Source organism: Epinephelus lanceolatus, chromosome 17 (genome assembly GCF_041903045.1).
Source record: "Epinephelus lanceolatus isolate andai-2023 chromosome 17, ASM4190304v1, whole genome shotgun sequence".
Taxonomy (NCBI): Eukaryota; Metazoa; Chordata; class Actinopteri; order Perciformes; family Serranidae; genus Epinephelus; species Epinephelus lanceolatus.
This window is the reverse complement of record NC_135750.1, coordinates 27,746,984-27,768,126: the sequence shown is the minus strand read 5'-3', so window position 1 is coordinate 27,768,126 and position 21,143 is coordinate 27,746,984. Positions and strand designations below refer to the sequence as shown.

The 21,143-nt window shown below is 41.1% G+C and overlaps 1 protein-coding gene across 1 annotated transcript; it reads left to right on the top strand.

Moving 5' to 3' along the window:
• The first annotated feature begins 11,823 nt into the window (after nt 1–11,823).
• On the top strand, nt 11,824–19,885 carry btbd3b (BTB (POZ) domain containing 3b). Its single transcript, XM_033614027.2, has 4 exons — nt 11,824–12,779; nt 13,773–13,863; nt 15,785–15,903; nt 17,537–19,885. Exons 1-4 carry the CDS (start codon nt 12,469–12,471, stop codon nt 18,567–18,569), a joined length of 1,554 nt encoding a protein of 517 aa, XP_033469918.1. The 5' UTR covers nt 11,824–12,468; the 3' UTR covers nt 18,570–19,885.
• Nucleotides 19,886–21,143: the final 1,258 nt, after the last annotated feature.

Sequence of the window (21,143 nt, the reverse complement as noted above, 5' to 3'; positions counted from 1 at the left end):
GTTGTTCAAGATCTTCAGTATATCAGTATTTGTGGTTATATTTTCCATCTCAAACATAGTTTAATCAGGTCATGTGATGTGCTACTTTAGTACACAAAACAAATCCAGGGACCACAGAATTCACATTATAGATACAATGGACTATATATGTAACAATCTGGCCGCATTTTATTAATAATTGTAATATTTTAAATCATATGAAAGTTAGAACTCTTGAAATACATTGCTGGTAAAAAGTGTTTCCTTGAGCTAGTTGAAGGCACAGGACATATGCATGTGTGTGAGCCAGGAAAAAACCCTGGTATTGAAAATAAAGCTAAATAAAATAATTCACTCTACATATTGTCAGTCTTCATTAATGTTGTCTGTTGCTACAAATTGAAATGGAATGGAATGCTTTTTAAAGGTGCCACCGCATTATCCTGATTAGTGTCATTTTGTTTGTGTTGCTGATAATAAAATAGGAAAAGGTCATATTTTGCCCCTGTGGGGCTGGGTGCAGCTTTGGAGAAATCATGAGAAATTAGCTGTGAGAAGGTTAAACCATCCACTCCCATCCCAGCACTGGGTAATTAGTGTAAATGAATAAATCTAGGTGGTCATGGCATACACTAGATTCAAATTGCTGTGAAAAATTTAAATGTTAATGCAGTGTCAGAGATTAAACTGAGGGAAGGAGAAAGGAGGAGGTCTGGGGTAGAAAAGGATTAAGAATCAGCTTTGAAGGGCTTTTCCCATGTGCTCCACAGAACCATATCTCACTTTTTGCTTTTCCACAGCTTTCTATAGAGACTGTTTTCACTCAGTTCAGAAAGCCCAATCTCCTCTCTGACCTTCTCTTGCCCAGCAGTTTCTGTTGATTAACACTCACTCACACACACACACACACACACACACACACACAAACATACAATTTAATGTTGCAATATGGAACACTGGGGTCCCCTGACAGCATGCACATTGCAACAACCTACAGCATCTGACCAAAATGCTGCAGCATCTTAATAGCAGAATCCCACTGTGGCGCAAATCCAGTATCTACCACATGTGACATAAACAATACATACTAGGGAACGTACAGCTAAATAACATGTCCATATCTGCTTTCTTTAACACGTTTATTGTACAGTATGTTTACATGTTGCTGTTTCTTGTCACTCTCCCTCTCTCTTTGTGTAAATGCTATGGGTATGACAGCTGAGCAGTGAGCACATCATTACTGTTATCCCACTGCCATTCTCCTCCTGCTTTATTAAGACAGTAAGGAGACGTCCCCACCTCCCTCGACAAAGGGACCCTCATTACAAACTATCTCTACATCTCTTTTCCATCTGTCTGCTCCCTCCCTCTCTCTCTCTTTGTTTTGCCTGCATGTGCATGGTCAGCACTCTGCTCCTCTGGGACTCCTTTGGCGCAGCTTGAACACATAAGGAGTCTGTTTAGATGCTCATATAAATATTTATCACAATCGAGGACAGTAGAAGTACAATGGTAATATGCGGCTCAAAAATGTATAAGCTGAAGATACAGTAAGGTGAACATTATGACTGGGATTTGGTGTAAATACGCCAGTTCCTGCATCTGCATGGGCTGCAGACATGTTTCTGTAAATCACATCACAGGAAGAACCATATGGTCAGCCTTTCCAGCATCGGTTGGACTCCTGCCAACACTGAAACAGCTTCGTCAACACCTTGCTTTCCATATTTTAGTTATAGCAGAGCATTGTGCTGTACTGCACGAATAGGAAGCCATGTGCCATGTAGTCCTGAGATTATGCAGGTTTTAGCTCCTAATGATCACTAAACAGCTGATTTTGTACAAAACCACCATCGATTTAGTTTACGCTATGCTAATCAGTAAATCATCTGCTGTGATGTTAGGATAAACCTGCACGGTTTAAACCCTGACTCAAACATTTTGCATGTAACAACTGAGCAATGCTGCAGGTGAGTTTATGTGCATCAGAGGATGTGCTAGAAGTTAATGAAACTTGAGACTGAAGCAGTTTAGGCCCTTGATACTAGTGGTGATGGGATGAGATGAAGGGGTGTGTGTGATAAGCATATGCAGACCTAGCATACAGTATGAGCAGTGAGGTTGTGATAAGCCTTCAGTGTTTGTATGAAAAGCAAGCAGATTTATTAAATTATTGATAGTAACCACAGAGACAGTGGGATTGCACTGATTGATAAAAAGGGATTTATGAGGAAGAGTGTAGCATAAACTGACTGAATCAAAGGCTAACTTAAAGTTGTGTGTGAGGAGTATCAGAGTGAGGGTTGAAGCTTATTACAAGTACACTACATAAAAATGACATAAACAGGTCTTTGGTTTTTGATGCTTCAAAAGAGAAAACAACACATAAGAGACGGGTTTATAAGAATCCAAAATACCTGAAATCCTCAACTTGAGGGCTTCCACCTGAGGCAGCTCATCCCTCTCCACCTGAGTAGCAAAACACTTCTTTCTACATTTGCAATCACAGTCAATTGAGGCTAAAATGGACACTCCACAAACCTCAGCTACACCTGAATACCTGTCTGTGAAAATCATTTCCTGGATCTGGCACCAACTTTGAATAAGCTTTACCGAAAGCTGAATATTTTAAAGCACCTCTCACTCTAAGTGTAAAAAAGAACTGGCTGGCTCCCTGCAGCTGCCCCAGCACCCACACTCTTCGAGGAGATCTCTGGGAACACAGTCCTTCCCGACATCAAAACTCATGTCAACACAACATCAAGCATTTCCTTCACAGAGCTCTGGTAGTGCTTCAGCAGTCTATGCAAAGGAGATAAACAGTGTCCAGACTGGATTAGTATTGCAGGACGATCAATGTTGGTTATGTTATTTAGTGCATTCCACGTCAGTGATTTTAATGAATGATATGGGCCCATAAAGTAGTACTTTATTACTCCCGTAAATTAGTGAAAAAGCATATCCTTCCAGTCAGACTCCAGAGTAAGTCTGCTGCCAAAAGCATCCGTAATTTATGAATCACGTATCGATCTGGATGGTTGAAAGACGATAAGGGAGATCCTAGTAACCGTATGTCCAGTGCAGGGCACGCAATGTGTAATAAGAACAAATAATCTTGATCTTCACAAGACCTGAACTCAGTGAAAAGCACCAATAAAAGTGTACTGGTAATAAATGCCATTCAGAGAGGGCTTTTGCAATAAAAGACCCACAGTCAGACAACACCTTACCACCTGATTTAGAATCACAATCAGGACATACGACAACACTGGCTTAAACAACAACAAAGATGTGAACACCAAATTTTGACTCAAAAAAATCAATAAATTGATGCTTACATACAGTATTCACACTTCGTCATACACACACACACACTATCACACCTTAATGTATACACAGTCATGTACAACACATATAGATATGGATGTGTGTGTATACACATGTACACTGTTGATTCTATCTGTCTTGTTTTTATCCTGATTCCTGTTTCATCAGCATTTGTTTGTCTGTTTTAATCTAGATTTAAAAGCCTAATCAGGAAAGGGGGCTGCAAATTAGCTTGAGCAAGACAAATAATGAACAAATAAACAAATAAATAAAGCTGTAACCCCACAAAATGATGTTTGTTTGCTAATTATATGCTGCTTGGCTTTGGAAATTACGCAACATTACCGCTGCAAGCAGCAAGTCTGTTAGCCCAACATTGTAATGTTTGCAGCTGAAATTGGGGAACACATTTTTTGCTGTTGTAGGTTTTACAGATGTCAAGTATTCAAAAATTTTGCAATATCAAAGTGCAGATATGCCATTTTTACTCTGGATTATCTCGAAATTGATAGAGTAAAATTGTTTGATTTTGTGTCTGTATGTAGTCAGAGATATCCTCAACTCAAATGTATCAGTCATCAGCAGGAATTCTTTTATTTTTATTTTTTTTATGTTTTTACAAGCAACCCAAAAATCAAAGAATAGAGACATTTACCTCACAAATAAGTGACACTTTCTTTTTAATTTATGAGAGTAACATGCTTTATACTTCTTGTAAATATATCCAATTAATCTTATTTTAGATTATTACATTCCCTTTGTGAACACCTTATTTTGAAAACCAGACATATCCTTCCGCTAACATTGCCAAATCTGTCGCTAGCTCTCTTTGTCAGCTGGATCTGAACCGTCAGAATGTATTCACCATAAATGTCAGTCTTTGGGTGAACTACATTTATAGCATCGGCTGATTTAACCCCAACTGTTTTTAGAACATGCCTCGCGAGTGCCTCATTGCCTCCCTGCAGGCAACAAGGTGCTAGAGAAAACCATGTTGGCTACCCCAGCTCTAATGTCCTGATCTTCTCTAATCATTTCAGTGATTCAGGGAGTGAACCATTACATTAATGGCAGAACCAAGCAGTAAACTACTGGGTTTTTAAAAAAAAAAAAAAAAAGCCATTGTCGAAGTGTCGTAAACTGCAGTTCCTCAAATGGCCACTTGTGGCTGGCTCCAGACGCGAGTCAATCACAGTAGACCCCCATGTTAAAATGCCTAACTTTACAGCAGAAAAGAGTTGAGTAAGGCTTAAAGTCACACATAGGCATCGTCCAATCCAATCCAATCCAATCCAATCTACTTTATTTATATAGCACATTTTACAAATCACAGGGATTACCACAGTGCTGTACAGAACAAAATAAGTGCACAAAAATAGCTAAATCATAAACACAGAAACAAAGAAACACAAACATCTAGTCAACAGCCAGAAAAGACGAGGCAAAAGACCAGCAAACTCTCCGTTTGAATTAAAAGCCAAGGTGTAAAGGTGGTTTTTTAGATGAGATTTAAAAGATTCGACGGTGGAGGCCAATCTGACATGGGATGGAAGTGCATTCCACAATTTAGGTGCTGCAACTGAAAAAGCACAGTCACCTCTGGTTTTCAATTGTGTCATAGGGACCTCAAGTTGCAGCTGGTCAGAGGAGCGCAGTGACCTTAGGGGAGTCTTAGCATGAATAATGTCACAGAGGTACTGAGGCGCCAGACCATGCATCGATTTGAGAGCGAACATAAGATTTTGAATTCAGTTCTGCAAACAGGGAGTCAGTGGAGAGAGGCCTGAATCGGAGTGATATGGTCATACTTGCGGGTTCCGGTTAGTAGACGCACCACAGCATTCTGAACCAACTGCAAACGTGCAACAGAGGCCTGATTTTCCTTCCTTCAACCTCTTGTTCAGATATGGTCTCTTTTTGCTCAAAAAATCCAAGATGGTGATAGCCAAAATGCCAAACTCGAGGCTTCGTAATAGGAGTTCACAAACCAGTGGGTGACATCCCAGTGGCTATGTCCATTATTTTTCAACTGTCCTTTGGCAGAACCCCCAACCGAGAGTATCCTCAAACCATATCAACCCTAACATATATTATGATATTAGGAAACTGTTCAAGTCATTCCAGGAAATATGGGAAAGGACTAACTGAAGTATTAATAAGGTAAGACCTAAGTAACATCTAGAATGACAGCTTTTTGCATAATGAAAAGAGTTCCAGTATATAGGCATCTCCAGCTACTGAGCCAATAAGATGGAGAAACAGCATAAAGGCTGTCTAATGCCTCATGCCCTCAGATGAACTGTAACTTTGTACCTGCTCACTGATGACTTAAATGATAAGGCTGGCGTTATTACATAATTTCTGATTGTTAACATGTCACATTAAAGGACACAGTGTGACTCATTAATGTGTTTCAATATTTTTTGGACAGCGATGGATCTCACTGGGGTATCCGCTATCAATACCAGGCTTCAGCTTCTCAGGCAATGTGTGTTAGGATACAATCGTTATTGTCTTTGGCCTTTACATGGTTGCTGACAATGGGAAAATCAAGAATATCACCAGATCTATCCTTTACAATGATATATTCCCAGTATTTCACTGGGTAACAAAATGTCTGCATGTAATCAATGGCCCAGAAAAAAACAGATCCCATCTCAGGTGAGTGCTGAAGACATGATCGACTTAGTTTTGAAGCTCACTCTGGCAGATACAGATGGTTCACCACTACACCTTGAACTAAGAATGTAGAGAATATCAGTAAAAATAAAGCATCTTTTTTTCTGTTTGAAGCCTTTGGGAGTTTGAACTGCAGGATTTTGTTGAGGAGGCTGCCAAACCTCTGCTGATGCTGGTAAGACAAAATCCTAAGAAGACTTACAGCAGTTTGGATAAAATTATGCTGATTTTATACTTTGAATATCAAATATCAAAACTACACTTCATATGTGATTCCTTGCCTCAAGTGTGGGCAGTTAATGTCAGTAATAAAATGAGGGACGTTGAGTTTGAAGCCCACGTGCTCTTCAATTCCCCACAGGCCTAACCTCCTAATTTTCAGGAAGTAATATTTGACACAATTTATAGACAATTAAACTACAGCGATTTTAATATCTGTGTGATATTCTGAAGGGTTTTAAAAATACATTTCAATGACTGTAACTTACAGACATCCTAAACTTCTCAGCATGGCAAAAGAATATGCCAAGATCCTGACAAGGAAGCAAAAGGAGGCTCCCTGCCCCAAATTACTCTCTCCAAAAGAGGTGGTGTTTGAGGTTGTTCCCAGAGTCCTGCAGGGCTCCTATAGGTGCCTCCTCCTCACCCCCTCTTAAACATGCCCTCCCCGAAACTCAGCAAAAGGTCTATTGGGGTTACAAAGGCTGTTTTGGACAGCGTCTTAAATGCTCTCACCAGTGTGGAACATCATGCTATCTTCTCCTGCTCCATCAGGGATGACATGATCTTTTCTGTCCTATCAACGATCAGACAGAGGCTTCCACATGATATCCTGGTGAACAGGATCAAGATGTTTGCACCAGTGCTTCTGAGTGAAATTGCTGATGTTGCAGCAGGACAGATTTTTGAGATGTTTCAGCCCCAGAGCCCCTAAGTGCCAGCTCATCTGATAACCACTGTTGAACCTCCTTCCACCTCTCCAGGCCGACAAGCCTGGAGAGGTGGCTGACAAGCCTCCAACACTGATTCCAGATTAATACTCTGCGGTGGGTCCAGCTATTCTAACACCCCCTGCTGAACCTCTGTTAATTACTGACATTGAGGCCAGGGAGGATGACAGTGACAAACCCAGAACCAGCTTCTGTTGTGGTTCCAAACACTGTGACACCATCTGCTGAACCTCAATCTATTTCTGATGTTGAGGCCAGGGAAGATGAAAATGACAAACCCCTGTTTCTGAACCTGTGATCATGACTGCTGTGAAGGATGGCTTGACCACTGACCTGGCTGAAACAGAGCTGCCGACCTCCAGTACAGAGACCAACTGTACTGAGGTGACACCTCCACCAGCTCCTTGGACATCCCCTACTGAACCTCCTTGCAATACTGATCCAGGTCATGGAGGATACAACTGAAAAGCCAAGCCTGGAGGAGAACCCAGACTCCGCTGTAGTTACAGCGTCACTGGCTCCTCTGACCCATCCTCTTGATCAAATCGAAAATAACTCAGAGGTTCCAGACTAATGCGCAATTGCAAATTGGTTTGGTGATGGCAGGCAAGGGAAAATATGATTCTTCCTTAAAGGCAGAGCGACATTTACATCTAAATACACATTCACTAATTATTCAGTTGTAACTGAAAACGTAACCCTTCATGTATGTTGAACTGTTTGCCTGCCACTGTCACAAAAGAATGGGGATTCCTTTCAAGGGGAAAAGAATTATGCTCAAACAAATAAACTGAATTAACCACAGGGCAGAATATATCGTACATTTACAAAGACCAAGTTGTACTGCACCCAAAAATATTCAATCACACTGTAAATTATGGCTATTAACTTTCATATGACAGCAGAGAGAGGGCGATGAGTGAGCAATGGTAGAAAGTGTGTGGGAGTCAGTGTTTGAGCACGTGGTGGGCCAGGGTTACAAGGTCTTCTCTACACTGTCATTACTGTGTCCACGCACTCAGCAGCACACGGATGGATGGATGGATGGATGGATAGATAGATAGATAGATAGATAGATAGATAGATAGACAGACAGACAGATAGACAGATAGATAGATAGATAGATAGATAGATAGATAGATAGATAGATGCTGCATATGTGGGGGAAGTGCGCCTGTATTAAAATGGTTGCTCTTGTGTATGTGATCTAGAGAAGTTGGTGGCTCTTGCAGCCCTCCTACAGTCGCTGGCTTCTCTGTGCTCTCTAGGCAAGTAAAATTACCCCCATACATCTTGTGACTGTGACATATTGATTGGGAGCCGAAGGAGAGGCTATCATCTCATCTATGGTGTTGTTGTCTTTTCTGGTCAGTTAAAGTGTGTTAGGCCATTTGTTAGACAAGATGTTACTAAAAAGTTTCAGTGGTTTTCCTGATTAAATTTTGATCCTTTCATCATTTAATCTGGTTATTCAAATGCTGAAAATCTGAGACAGCGGAATTTATGCTGGTCTGTGAACAAGCCAAAAAGACAAACAGAGAACGAGCGCTATGTCAGAGAGAGTTTGGATAAACCACAAGTTTCCGTTTCATGAACTCACATTAACTTTGGGCACTTCACATATACACACTCACATGCACACACAGGCTTCACACTGTTCTCATCCGTGACTGCCGGCTCTCTCCCAGACCCCGCTGACTAACAGTTCTCTTTTTCAGGAGTTCTAAGCGCCGTCTCTGGGCAGACGCCATCACTTCCGCCCCTTCCACCTGTCAGGTGCCCTTGCCTGCTTTAATGGCGGCTGCAGAGAGGGCAGGCGGCTGTGGGGGTGGGGGCGGGGGTAGGGGGTTAGCGCTGGACGAGCTGCTGGATCCTGTCCCTGCCTCCGTGTGCCAGGCCAGCATCACAGTTCATTTCCCAGCCTCCTCTCTCCGCTGTGCTCCGCCAAGCCTCTCAGCAGGTGTCTCTCTGCAGAAGAGTTCTGCCACTACACACACTTACTGCCGCATCTCTGTGCTCAAACTCAGAATGGCAAGCAGTCACTTCCACACCACAACTGAAGACCTCAGTATTCAGGCCCTTGCGGAGGAAATTTTCCTGAAATCTTTCTACCCAGTTCCATTAAGACTGCACCTCTTAATGGGGCTTTTTACACTGAAAAACTACTACTACCCAGTGCTTCCACTTTTTTGTTTGAATTACAAATTGATGTCTTCCAGTATAGTGAGCACAGGCCAGCCATTATACAGTAATCCACTGTCTGAAAGCCACTTACACACATTTTCTCTTCTGATGAGAATATACTGAAGGTAACACAATTATTATGTATAATCATGTAATTATGTTTTAATTATGCCATTATGAATCAATCTTAAAATGCAATGTGTACTCTTTTTGGACAAAATACTTACTGCATGGAAACTCCCTGGGCTTGTTGAAAAATGATAAAACAAATATGTACTGGTGTGAAAATCAGCAGAGATTAACAGAGAGTAATAAGTAAGTATTCCCCTGATGCTAAAGGTACTTGACTATTTTTTCTGCCTCTATTGGCTCGTATGTATTTCACACCGGCTGCAGTTACTTCTTAAAAGATGAAGGTGTCTTGGTAAAAGTACTTTGAAGATAAAGGTTTGCACTGAGTACTGTCATCAAGAAGCAATCAACAAAGGCACAGCTGGACTTCTGCTGCTTTTTAACTTCACCTTTTGAAGTTAATACACAGAGGCTGGAGTTTTGCCAGGCACTGAAATATGAGGGAACTGTTTAAACTTGCGTCAGAAAATAAAATGATTTTATATCTTAGTACTACCAGTTCATAGTTTAAGTGCCGTGATCTCAAAATCATGAAAGAATGGCAGATGAGATATGTTGAGCTCTAAATTAAAATGGTTCTTATAGATTTCTTTAATTTCTTTTTCTGTGTTTGCGTTCATTTTTACATTGTTCTATCATCAAGCAGCCTTTGTTGACCTCAATGCGGATTGCCATGCTACTACAGACATGCTAACACTTTCCTTTTGCTGTAATATGTGTGATTATGTGATGACAAAGTGTGAGACAAAGGTGATGCTGACGCTGTGACAACACCATCATTACTTCCTCCTCTCACTCCTTGCTCTTAATGTGTGAATAACACGATTACATTTTCTGCTGATGAATGGAGAGAAAATGCAATTAAAGAAAGCAGGAAGCCATTTAGGGTGACATAACGACATCCTATTTATCATACAGGCTGCTAGACAAGGATGCCTGATAAATCAGAAAACTGTTGGTTTAACATGTGTAGTCTGTCAGTTATTACGGCTGCTTCTTAAACATTACAATCATGTGGTTCGTAATGATTCTGGATTGATGTGGAATAACAGAAAAATCACAGCTCAAATTTATATCATATTAAGGTTTCCTCTCAACACATAAGATGCAGAATATTAGGGCTTTACCTTTACTGTCAGCGTTGTTTTTATGTCTGTTCTGGCCTGCTGTTGCTTGTGGATGTGGTTACCAAGGTAACATCTCTAGTGGCCTGCAATTTGAGAGTATGGTGCCCTGTAACGCTGGCTCCATGTTACCATAGCAAATTTCTCTGTTCTCCAGCAGACACTGTATAAGAGAGCTTAGTGGGCTAATGCTCCTCAGAGCAGCAAACGCTAAGACAGTTAATTAGGGTTTATGGAAAAATCAATATTGTGACAGTGGTTCAAGGAAGACATTCTCAATTAAATTTGCCACCTCATCCTGCTCTTTTTGTCAGTAAGATTCTCACTCTTGCAAACATAATGTGATATAATACACAAACAAACTACTACTAATAGTACTAATAGTGTTAGCTAAGAAAATACTATTAGTATTGCAAAGCACACAACAGCAGTAGAATATGCAGAGCACCATGAAAAGAAATATATAAAACATCAAATTATCATTACATAGAATGTGACAGCATTTCATAACATTTTAAAACACCACCGCCAAAAAGCTAAATCATCCCAGCGCTTTAAATAGAATACCCACTGTGCACAGGCCCAACTAGACAAGAAGAGCAAAGGAACTGTATGCATTATGCATTGTGCAAAGAGTGCATTACATTTATAGCCCCATGCACTCTCCTGAAGAGATGACTTAACAAGAAAACTTAAGCACAAGCACATACTTTTGGTTGGGATTGCACACAGTTGGCTTTCCAAAAAAAAATAAAAATCTAACAGTATTTCAGAGCGATTTCACATATTTAAAATGCAAAAATTGGACATTAATTCAAATATAAAATATTTAAAGATACCAGAATATTATCACACTGCAATATGCTACATTATCATATTCTAGTAGTGTAAGAATAGCTTGTGTATGATCATTCTGACATGAATGTTTTGTCTATTAATGACATGTGGACTTATGTAAAAGGTTTTGCACTGGCAAATCTGTTCAGAGGTTATAAGTCTATTTAAAGCAGCAAAGACCAATAAATTGCAAATTCACCTGTTTGTTTGCATTTATGAAAAGCTCATTATAAAAAAGAAGTTAACTGTCAGAGGATGCATGAATTAAGCAAATTTTGCCCTTAAAAAGAGCATGTGCATTTGCATTGCCCTTTTGAAATATAACATGGAGTCTATATTTACTGTACTGCAAAGTGAATGCTGCAGCTTCAGGTAAAGCAAACACAGGAAGCAAAACTGTAGATAAATATATCATTCTTATGGGGCATGGCTGTCACTTTAATTGAGACGTTGACTATTGCATATTCAAGTCTGTGCTGCACTAGGTTGCATTAGCCAATCATGAATGCTGCACGCTGCCATTGGCTGAGCCACGGAGAGAGCCATGTACTGTGCTGTGAGGGGCGGGGAGGGGGGCTCTCCATCTCCTCTGTGCTCTCCCATTCAACCTCTGTAGTCAGCAGAACGAGTGGCTGAGCGGAGGTACACAGCATCCACGGCTACAGCATCCTGCAGATGACTCTGCTCCGTGGAGGAGAGGAGGGAGGGAAAAAAAGAGCAAGTGTGGGAGAGAAAAGGGTAGATCCACAGATGAGGAGAGACTGAGAGAAGAAGAGAAGCACAGAAGGAATAAGAGTGGGAAATGAAAGGAACTGAGTAAACACCGCTGCCTGCCTGAGGACCACTGCAGCTGTACTAAATCTGGGGCTGTCAGGCCAACCCTCAGCAAAGCAGTGAGTGAGAGAGGCAAGGGAGCAGAGGAGAAAGAAGTGATTTAAAGAGCTGATCTCATCACTCTGGACAAGCAGGGATGGGAACCCCAAGAGCTTCTCCGTCAGCAGATCAAACTTCACACAGGAAAAGTGCCTTCGGATCACCGGTCTGAGTCTCATCAGAGGAGTAAAGAAAAGGAACGTAAAAGAGAATTGTCCTGTTAGTTCCCAAAAGGTGAAACCTCGTACAGGAACTCTGATTACTGCACTGCTGAGTACAGCTCAAGCCTCTGCTGTCCCTCCTCGGTCCTCCCTCACACCTGCCTGCTCCTGGTGAATGTCTTCTCTGCATGCAATCCCACTGCTCGGCAGTTGAAAACACTCATGGTCGATGCCAAGGGAAGGAACATGAAATGTCTGACTTTCTTCTTAATGCTTCCCGAGTCAGTGAAAAGCAAGTCAAGTAAAAGCTCCAAGAAAGGGAATGCCAGTGGCAGCTCCAAGCTGCCCCCTGTCTGTTATGAGATAATCACCCTGAGGAGCAAGAAGAAGAAGAAGATGGCAGCTGACATTTTTCCCACCAAAAAGCCAGCATCCACCACCACAGTGCAACAGTACCAGCAGCAGAACCTCAACAACAACAACACCATACAGAACTGTAACTGGCAAGGACTCTACTCCACTATAAGAGAAAGGTAGGTACAACTGGCAAGCCTCTTTCTGAACCACGAATCACCACTGCTTCCCCCAACTGTTTTTATCAACAGCACATTCAGGGAAGATGAATCTGAAGTTTTAATTAAATATTGTTCTTAAAGTTCAATAGATCATGTTTCAATACACTTTAATTGTCAGTTGTCTGATGAAATGCATCCCAAGACACTTATGTAAGGTAATTACTGTTGTAAACTAAAGTGTGTGTGTGTGTGTGTGTGTGTGTGTGTGTGTGTGTGGATGGGTGTTCCCCCTGCCCTGCCCTCAATCCGCTGGGGGTATCTCTGTTTACACCCTCTTTTGCCGCTTTGACATAACAGAGGGCGGACAGGCACCGGGTGCGTTTGATATGCACAACAGGCAGAGGCTGCTCTGTACTAAAAGCAAAATATTTACCTTGGCCTATCAGTAAAAGACCCCAGCTGTCCAGAGCAAAATGTGCGCTTTCCGACCTGGCTTTGTTGTCTCTCCAGAAATTCATGGGGCTGTTTACCCACCCCTGTGACATGTTCCACTATTCAATAATATATGAACGCAGCTTTATTGTTGGTCCCATTCTTTCACAGTGGGGATTTTCCATTCACTTCATTGTCATGTTTGCTTGTTTTTATGTAGACATAAAGAGTTTAAGTGTGTTTAGTGTGCAATGTAAGACTTTAAAATCAATGCAATGTCTTTAGTCTTGCCTGATGCAATTGGGACACTTTGCATAATCATAAAACTCTTGTTTTAAGAGTAGCAAAAAAAAAATGCATTTATTTTACTAATTTTGTTTGACTTTCTGCCAAGGACTAATTGGTGTAACTTTTATGATTCACATAATACACATATAAATGGGTTTATGTGCATTGATCCTCCTTTAATCTCACCCTAATACCCCCAAGTTATGCTTTTCTCATCTGATCTTCCTCTCCTCTAAAACAAATGTACAGGGTAAAATATGCAAAATTCATTCTGTCTTTTCTTTTTTTTAGAAATTCAGTAATGTTCAACAATGAGCTGATGGCAGATGTTCACTTTGTGGTGGGTCAGCCTGGAAGGACTCAGCGGCTGCCAGGACACAGAGTAAGAATTTCATCAACCAGTAAAATCACGGTAGCAGGGAGGAAATTAGGAAACAAGCAATCAGCCGGCCCGTCCCAGTGTTGTTCATATCATATCAGCATAAAAATAATCTACCCCATTGCCAGCTGTAATGGAAGTGAAATCCTTTGTGCTCCACTCTCACTTCCGCACCATGTGTCTTTTCTAGACAGTCCTCAATTATTTATGTAAATGAGGCTGACGGATAGAGGCACGGAGCGAGCGAAGGAGGAAGGGAGATCCTCTTCAGCAGTCATCTCACACAGAATGGATCGCCTTTGTCTCTGCTTTAGCTCAGAAACAGCTTTGCAATCACTCAACTTTTAATCAAACAGTGCGCTGTTACAATGATAAGGCACAGAGTAAGGTGCATTCAACTCTGCATCTCACATCCTAGTTTACTTTTGCGCTAATTTACTTGATTAGCTTTTGAATTTTGGATTGACAGTAGCATAACTATAGTTTAAATAGCTACAATTATTATAATTGGGCCCTCATTCATCCTGTTTATGCCAGCTGTAACGTGCAGGTCGACATGCTTCTTTGTTTAGTCCCCCAGCTGACCTCATTGCTTTCCAAGATGCTCACATGAATGATTAAGGTTTATAGTTGCCTAGACCATGTGGCTCATCTAGAAGCACATCATTACATCTACTCTATTTGAATATGATTAGAACATTCACATTAAAACTGCTGAGTGATTTTGCAGCCGTGGATTTGGCTCAGCTATCCCCTCCACATCAGATGAGCCCTGCATGGGTCATCTTTTTTTGTCGGACCCAAATGTATAATCTATGATTGGTAGCTGTGGTGCACTTCTTCAGTGCATTTATAGAGGCAGTTTTAGAAGGACACTGAAGATGACTCGACTGCACTTTATGCTGAGACATTATGCCAATGGGATGTAATGACACTCAGCACAGCAATCTTTATTGTGTGCATTTGGCAGGAGCTCAGATGTGCATTATGATTTAATTCACAAAGTTATATCCTTGCAAGATGGAGGATGCTGCTAGCAGCTAAAAGCAGTAATTTATGTGAACATCTGTAAAATACAATGGGTCAGGGGTGGGACTAATCTTATTCTAATATGAAGCATTTATATACTCAGCTATAAATGTATGTCTAAGTGCAACTGTCTTTCAGCTGACCTCTCTTTATGGAAAAGCAAACATGATTTCCAGTGTGCGACAACAACAACAACAACAACAACAACAGCATTGTTTTCAAAAACCCTAATTTGCAAGGTTTATTTTAGATCAGGTTCACTGCAATTTTAAGAGAAAGTCTGTGTGCCTTTTTTCGAGGAAATTTATACCACCCACATACCCACCTACACATACTTGTGCTTTACACACATAACACAGACATGCACACACTAAAACATGAATGTACTTGAGTATAATAACAGAATTCATAGCCGTGTATGCAGTGCTTATCACTGGAATTATTAGTAGCTCGGTGTTGCATCTGATTTCATCATAAGTTCAGAAAAGTGATTAATTTCAGTAAATTGAACTTTTGCCGCACTCTCACTGTGTTATTAGGATTTCCTGTTGTGTTTTTTTTTATCAGAGGCAATCTTGTTCATTAGAAATCTGCATCCCTGTCCTCAGGAGAAATAGCAACTGGCTGAGCTCGGCTCATTATGTGAGAAACTCAACAGGTTCAGTCTCTCCAGTGATTAGAACTGAGGCATTGTTCAATATCCACCAAGAGATTTGTGTTTTTATGTAAAGACTAAGAGCTACATGTGAACTAATTGGATTTAGTCCCATTTCAAATAATCTTTCGCTTTTACCAAATGTTACTGCATTTCATGTGGTTTCCAGTGAAAACAGAGGAACCACAGCATGTTTTCATTTCTCTTGTCACACTTTGTTTTCTCTTCTTTTTCCAACAGTATGTTTTGGCTGTGGGCAGCTCAGTGTTCCATGCCATGTTTTATGGTGAACTGGCTGAGAACAACGATGAAATCCATATCCCAGATGTGGAACCACCAGCATTTCTGGCAATGCTGAAGTAAGGATTCTCCTCTGTCATAATAACCCTGCAACACAGAGTACTTCCTTCAATTGGCCCTGTTCTTGTGTGTTTTCTATACTTCCCTTTTCAAACAAAAAGTGTCCTCTTTAGGTTAATAACTGCTATTTCAATCTGACCCTGATGGGAAAAGGAAGGTTTGATGAAGCTAGCCCACACTAGGGGTGTAATGGTACACAAAAGTCACAGTTTAGTTTATACCCTGGTTTGGGAGTCACAGCTCAGTGCAAGTTCACTACAGAGAGTAACAACAAATGCGTTAGGATGAGTTCCTTGAATGGCCACTTGACGCTGGCCATTAGAAGCTTGGGTATGAGGAGTCAACCCCCATAGACCCCCATGTTTTAATCCCCAACTTTACAGGCAGAAAAAAACATGTTTTCAGCCTAGTACAAAAAAAACGGTTTTGGTCTCTACAGCTAATTTCAACATTCGTGACAGTGATGGGCCAAGGTACAACAGTTGGATTGATAGCTAACAAATTAGCGCCCAATGAGTGACAATATGTACTTTATGTAAAGTTACATACTTAATGTAAAGTTGAGCAGGTTAGGTTAAGGAAGAGAAAATTAGGGACGATGTACCTTAAAATAACTCAAAGTTCACTTGGTTTCACGTGACTCTGAATTGACAAATTACTGGCTTGTGATTTAGTGGGTTAGATACAAATTATGGTCCATTACTTTTTCGAGGCATATAAGACGTATGAGCAGTACATGACGACAGCCTGGATGGGCACAAGTGGGCAATGTCTTTAAAAGTGTCAGAGTCTGTATTAGCTGACCAGAAACCGACAGACTGGCCTTTCAGCTTTGGCATTTCATTTGCATTTGCCACTTGCATTTGCTTGCCAATCCGCTTGTTGTGCTAACCTCAGCACATGTTGCGAACAGTGTATGGCTAAAACTGGCACATGTGAGCTTTGGTTCCACATTATGTGCATAAATTCTCACACCTTGTATTCTGTATAATGTGTGTACCGTACCATGATGGTTTGGTATGAATACTCAAGCCCTTGCAACCCTAGTCTATTCCCATCTCTGGCACATCTTGGACAAACCTGTTTCGCTCTTATCCTGCCAGACAAATGAAATAAAGTGTTCCTTCCTCTATCTCAGAGATAGAATCTATATCCGTCTGCTTTCATTTCACTCATGTTATTGTACAGTACTTCCTACTTTTCACACTTCATTTTGTTTTCTACCTCCTCCTTGCTGTTCCTCCATCACATTTATTTTTGAGTTTTGTTTGCTGTGTCCTTGCAGGCAAGCTACAGTAGGTGGTAGACGAGGGTGTGGGAGGAATACTATTTTGTTGGCCTGTTTGATTAGTGTGCACAGTGATTTTTTTACCCTGTTCAGAATCTCATATCATTGTTTTCTAACTTGGTTTTGAACTGTGCAGCTATGGCTTACAATACTGTAATGTCAGTCTGTTTCAACCACAACCAATGAAAATATAGTTGTTTTTGTCACATTCATCATATCCTTGATCTGTTTTTACAAGATAATTATCTTCCTAACAAACATGTTTACACCATCGTGCTGCATGTCATTTCTGTGTGGTCTGATCTGGTGTCTTAAGCTGAGAAAGTTGCATTTTATGTCAACAGGTACATTTACTGTGACGAGATTGACCTGAGTGCTGACACAGTGTTAGCCACTCTTTATGCTGCCAAGAAGTACATTGTCCCTCACCTGGCACGTGCCTGCGTCAACTTCCTGGAGACCAGCCTGAGTGCCAAGAATGCCTGCGTGTTACTCTCCCAGAGCTGCCTGTTCGAGGAGCCAGAGCTGACACAGCGCTGCTGGGAGGTGATTGATGCCCAGGCCGAGCTGGCGTTACGCTCGGAGGGCTTCTGCGACATAGACGCCCAGACCCTGGAGAGTATCCTACAGCGAGAGACACTCAATGCTAAAGAGATAGTGGTGTTTGAGGCAGCGCTCAACTGGGCTGAGGCTGAGTGCCAGAGACAGGAACTCAGCTTGTCGACTGACAACAGACGTAAGGTTTTGGGCAAGGCCATGTACCTGATACGAATCCCTACTATGGCGTTGGATGATTTTGCCAATGGAGCAGCCCAGTCTGGTGTGTTGACGCTTAATGAGACCAATGACATCTTCCTGTGGTATACAGCAGCCAAGAAGCCTGAGCTGCAGTTTGTCAGCATGCCTAGGAAGGGCCTGACACCCCAGCGTTGCCACAGATTCCAGTCCTGTGCCTACCGAAGCAATCAGTGGCGTTACCGGGGCCGCTGTGACAGTATACAGTTTGCAGTGGATAAAAGAGTTTTCATCGCTGGGTTTGGACTGTACGGATCTAGCTGTGGCTCAGCAGAGTACAGTGCCAAGATTGAGCTGAAACGTCAAGGAGTACTGCTGGGACAAAACCTCAGTAAATACTTCTCTGATGGTTCCAGCAACACCTTCCCAGTATGGTTTGAGTATCCAGTCCAGATCGAGCCTGATACCTTCTACACTGCCAGTGTGGTTCTGGATGGGAATGAGCTCAGCTACTTTGGACAGGAAGGGATGACGGAGGTGCAGTGTGGGAAAGTGACATTTCAGTTTCAGTGCTCCTCGGACAGCACTAATGGCACTGGGGTGCAGGGGGGGCAGATCCCTGAGCTCATCTTCTACGCTTGACAACACCTGTGCACCTATTTGACTGATTTTCAATGCACTTATGGAAATAGAAATTTATTACTTTGTGCATAGTGTCACTTTCTGGTATTTATTTTTGTCACTATTGTGCAGAAAAAAAAATCAGACCTGTAATAGGGTCTTGTGTGGTTTTGATTTCAGTAATTGGTCCACTTGAGTAGGATCAGATTGATGTCTCAAGATGTTTGGTTGTCCAGATACGTGGATGAACGTCCTAAAAGATTAAAAATATCTTGCACTAGATGTGCATATAATGTATATATGAATATATGTAAATTTTGAAATGTATATGATGCCACAATTGTGGCCAATGCTGGCCTCAAAGATATCTTATATGATAAATATGCTACAGTATGTTTATTATTTCTATGCTTGCATAGAATGCACATATATAGCAGCAATACTTCACATTCTATATTCTTCAATGAGCATTTCATGTCACGACTCTGGACCATCAGCGTTAAAAAGTGAAGAAAGGCTGTATGATAGCAACATACAATTTCCTTAGGCATTTGTATTTAAGTGGTTTCAATTGAATCTGCAGCTTTTTGATACTCTGAATCTAGTAACGGGGCACTTAGAGAGAGCGTGAGGGGTCTTAGATTAGGGGGCACTAGATATAATGAGACACAACCCATACAGCATCTCTCTCTGTAGCATGTTGCTCTGCACCTACAGTACACTCATCTCAGACACTCCAGTGAGGTTTCATTTAGATCAGTGTTATTATGTTTACAGTGAAATTCTACTTAAAGAATCACTTTTCACTGCAATACGGTCGAGTGAAAGATTTCTTTGGTTTAATCTGTGCGCACTGCAGTACTTACAGCAAGAGCAGAACTGTTCCATTTCATCTAATGTGTACTACTAATTGTTCTGGCGCCTTGGTTTTGTTTACAGCAAAAAGATCAATGATTGATTCAGTGTTAGAAACTGTTTATCTTATGGACTTTGACTTCTCTTTGTTAAAAACCCTGAACTGCTGAGCACTCCCTCCCAATGTGATCATACAGTATCAGTACTTGCATACTGTATATGCTACAGAATTGCACTGATGTTAGTTTGTAATTGAATTTGTCACTTTGTTTTACTTGTTCTTTTAAATGGGGCAGATTCTTTTGATTTACTGTGCTACTGAATATTTTTTTTCTGGTGTAGGATAAACATCCACAGGCTTGTCTGCTGATAACAATGGATGGGCAAACTGGTGTTCATGTCCTGTGTTTACGTGCTACAGTGCTGGGAGACCAATGAATGTGTATGATTGTTGATGATGCAAATAAACAAAACAAGTGGTACATGTTGGTTGTTCATCCCATCTGTAAAAAGTGATAACGCTACACACTTTGTCTGAAATTAGGAGATGGGGACAGATGATGCCCTTCAGCAGTGCAGTGATTTACAATACCAAGGAGAGCTGTCTGTTGATTGATGATCCATGTCTTCTTGCCACTTATACACCCTGCTTTTTGTCTGTCAAAGTCCAACTCTATTCTGCATCCCACTGAACTACACAACATTATACCTCCCCCTCTTTAATATGAATTTTAATGGGCTACAACTATAAAGCATGATTCTTTGATGTGCAATTACTTCTGCAAAGGTCTGAAGACACTAACAGCATGGCAAACAACCTCTACAATCTTGAATATTTAAAGACCGCAGTCATAAATAATGGCTCCTTGACATGGCCACATGTTTCAAGAGATAAAGAGAGAATTGATAGCACAATCCTGAATGCCTAAAATACCTATAATGCTGAATTCCCAGCATATCACACTGTTTAATCCATGTTCGATCTTGATGTGTCTGTCGGCTGATAAAAACAAAGGACAGCAAGTCTCAAAAGACGATTTCTACTCTTGAAACAATTGTTAGAAGTGGTACACTTGTGTTGTAGATGAAGTTAAAAGTTCCTACCACAGATACAATTGTTCAAGCACTGACAAAACAATGGATTAACAAAGACACTTTATGGATTTTTGAGTTTAACTTTCTGGGCGCCTGATGCAGTTTGCTGTAAAACTCAAAAATAGGATGAGTCATTTACTAAATCTCAAGACAAATCATACCTCTTCGTGAACTGTATGTTCAAAAAGATAATCACTCCTGGGAGCTTATGGCAGGTAGTTGATTACCAAGGCACTCAATAACGCTGAGACCAAGTTTGACATCGCCAATGAGCATGAAGCCCTTGATGAATTGAGCTCAATATGTTGGGGGACTCAGTGCTTCAGTGCGATTTTTCATGATTGTGGCGCTAATGTTGTAAGCAAGATCATTAATTGCACCAGAGGCGGCGGGGGACTGGAATGTGCCAGGAGTCAGAAGCAGGCCTCCTTTCAGCAGACACAGAGAGACACTTGTGATTTCATTTTGCAATGTAACTGGAATAGGGCAGCTAAATATCAATTCCAGTACAGTTTAGATACAATGAGACACCCCATGCAGGGGTTACTGTGTATTAAACATTTGTGTCATCTCTGAAGCAGAAACAAAATACCTTTCCTCATTTTGTTTTCCCGGAACAACTGCCAATCAAGTCTATAGACCTGA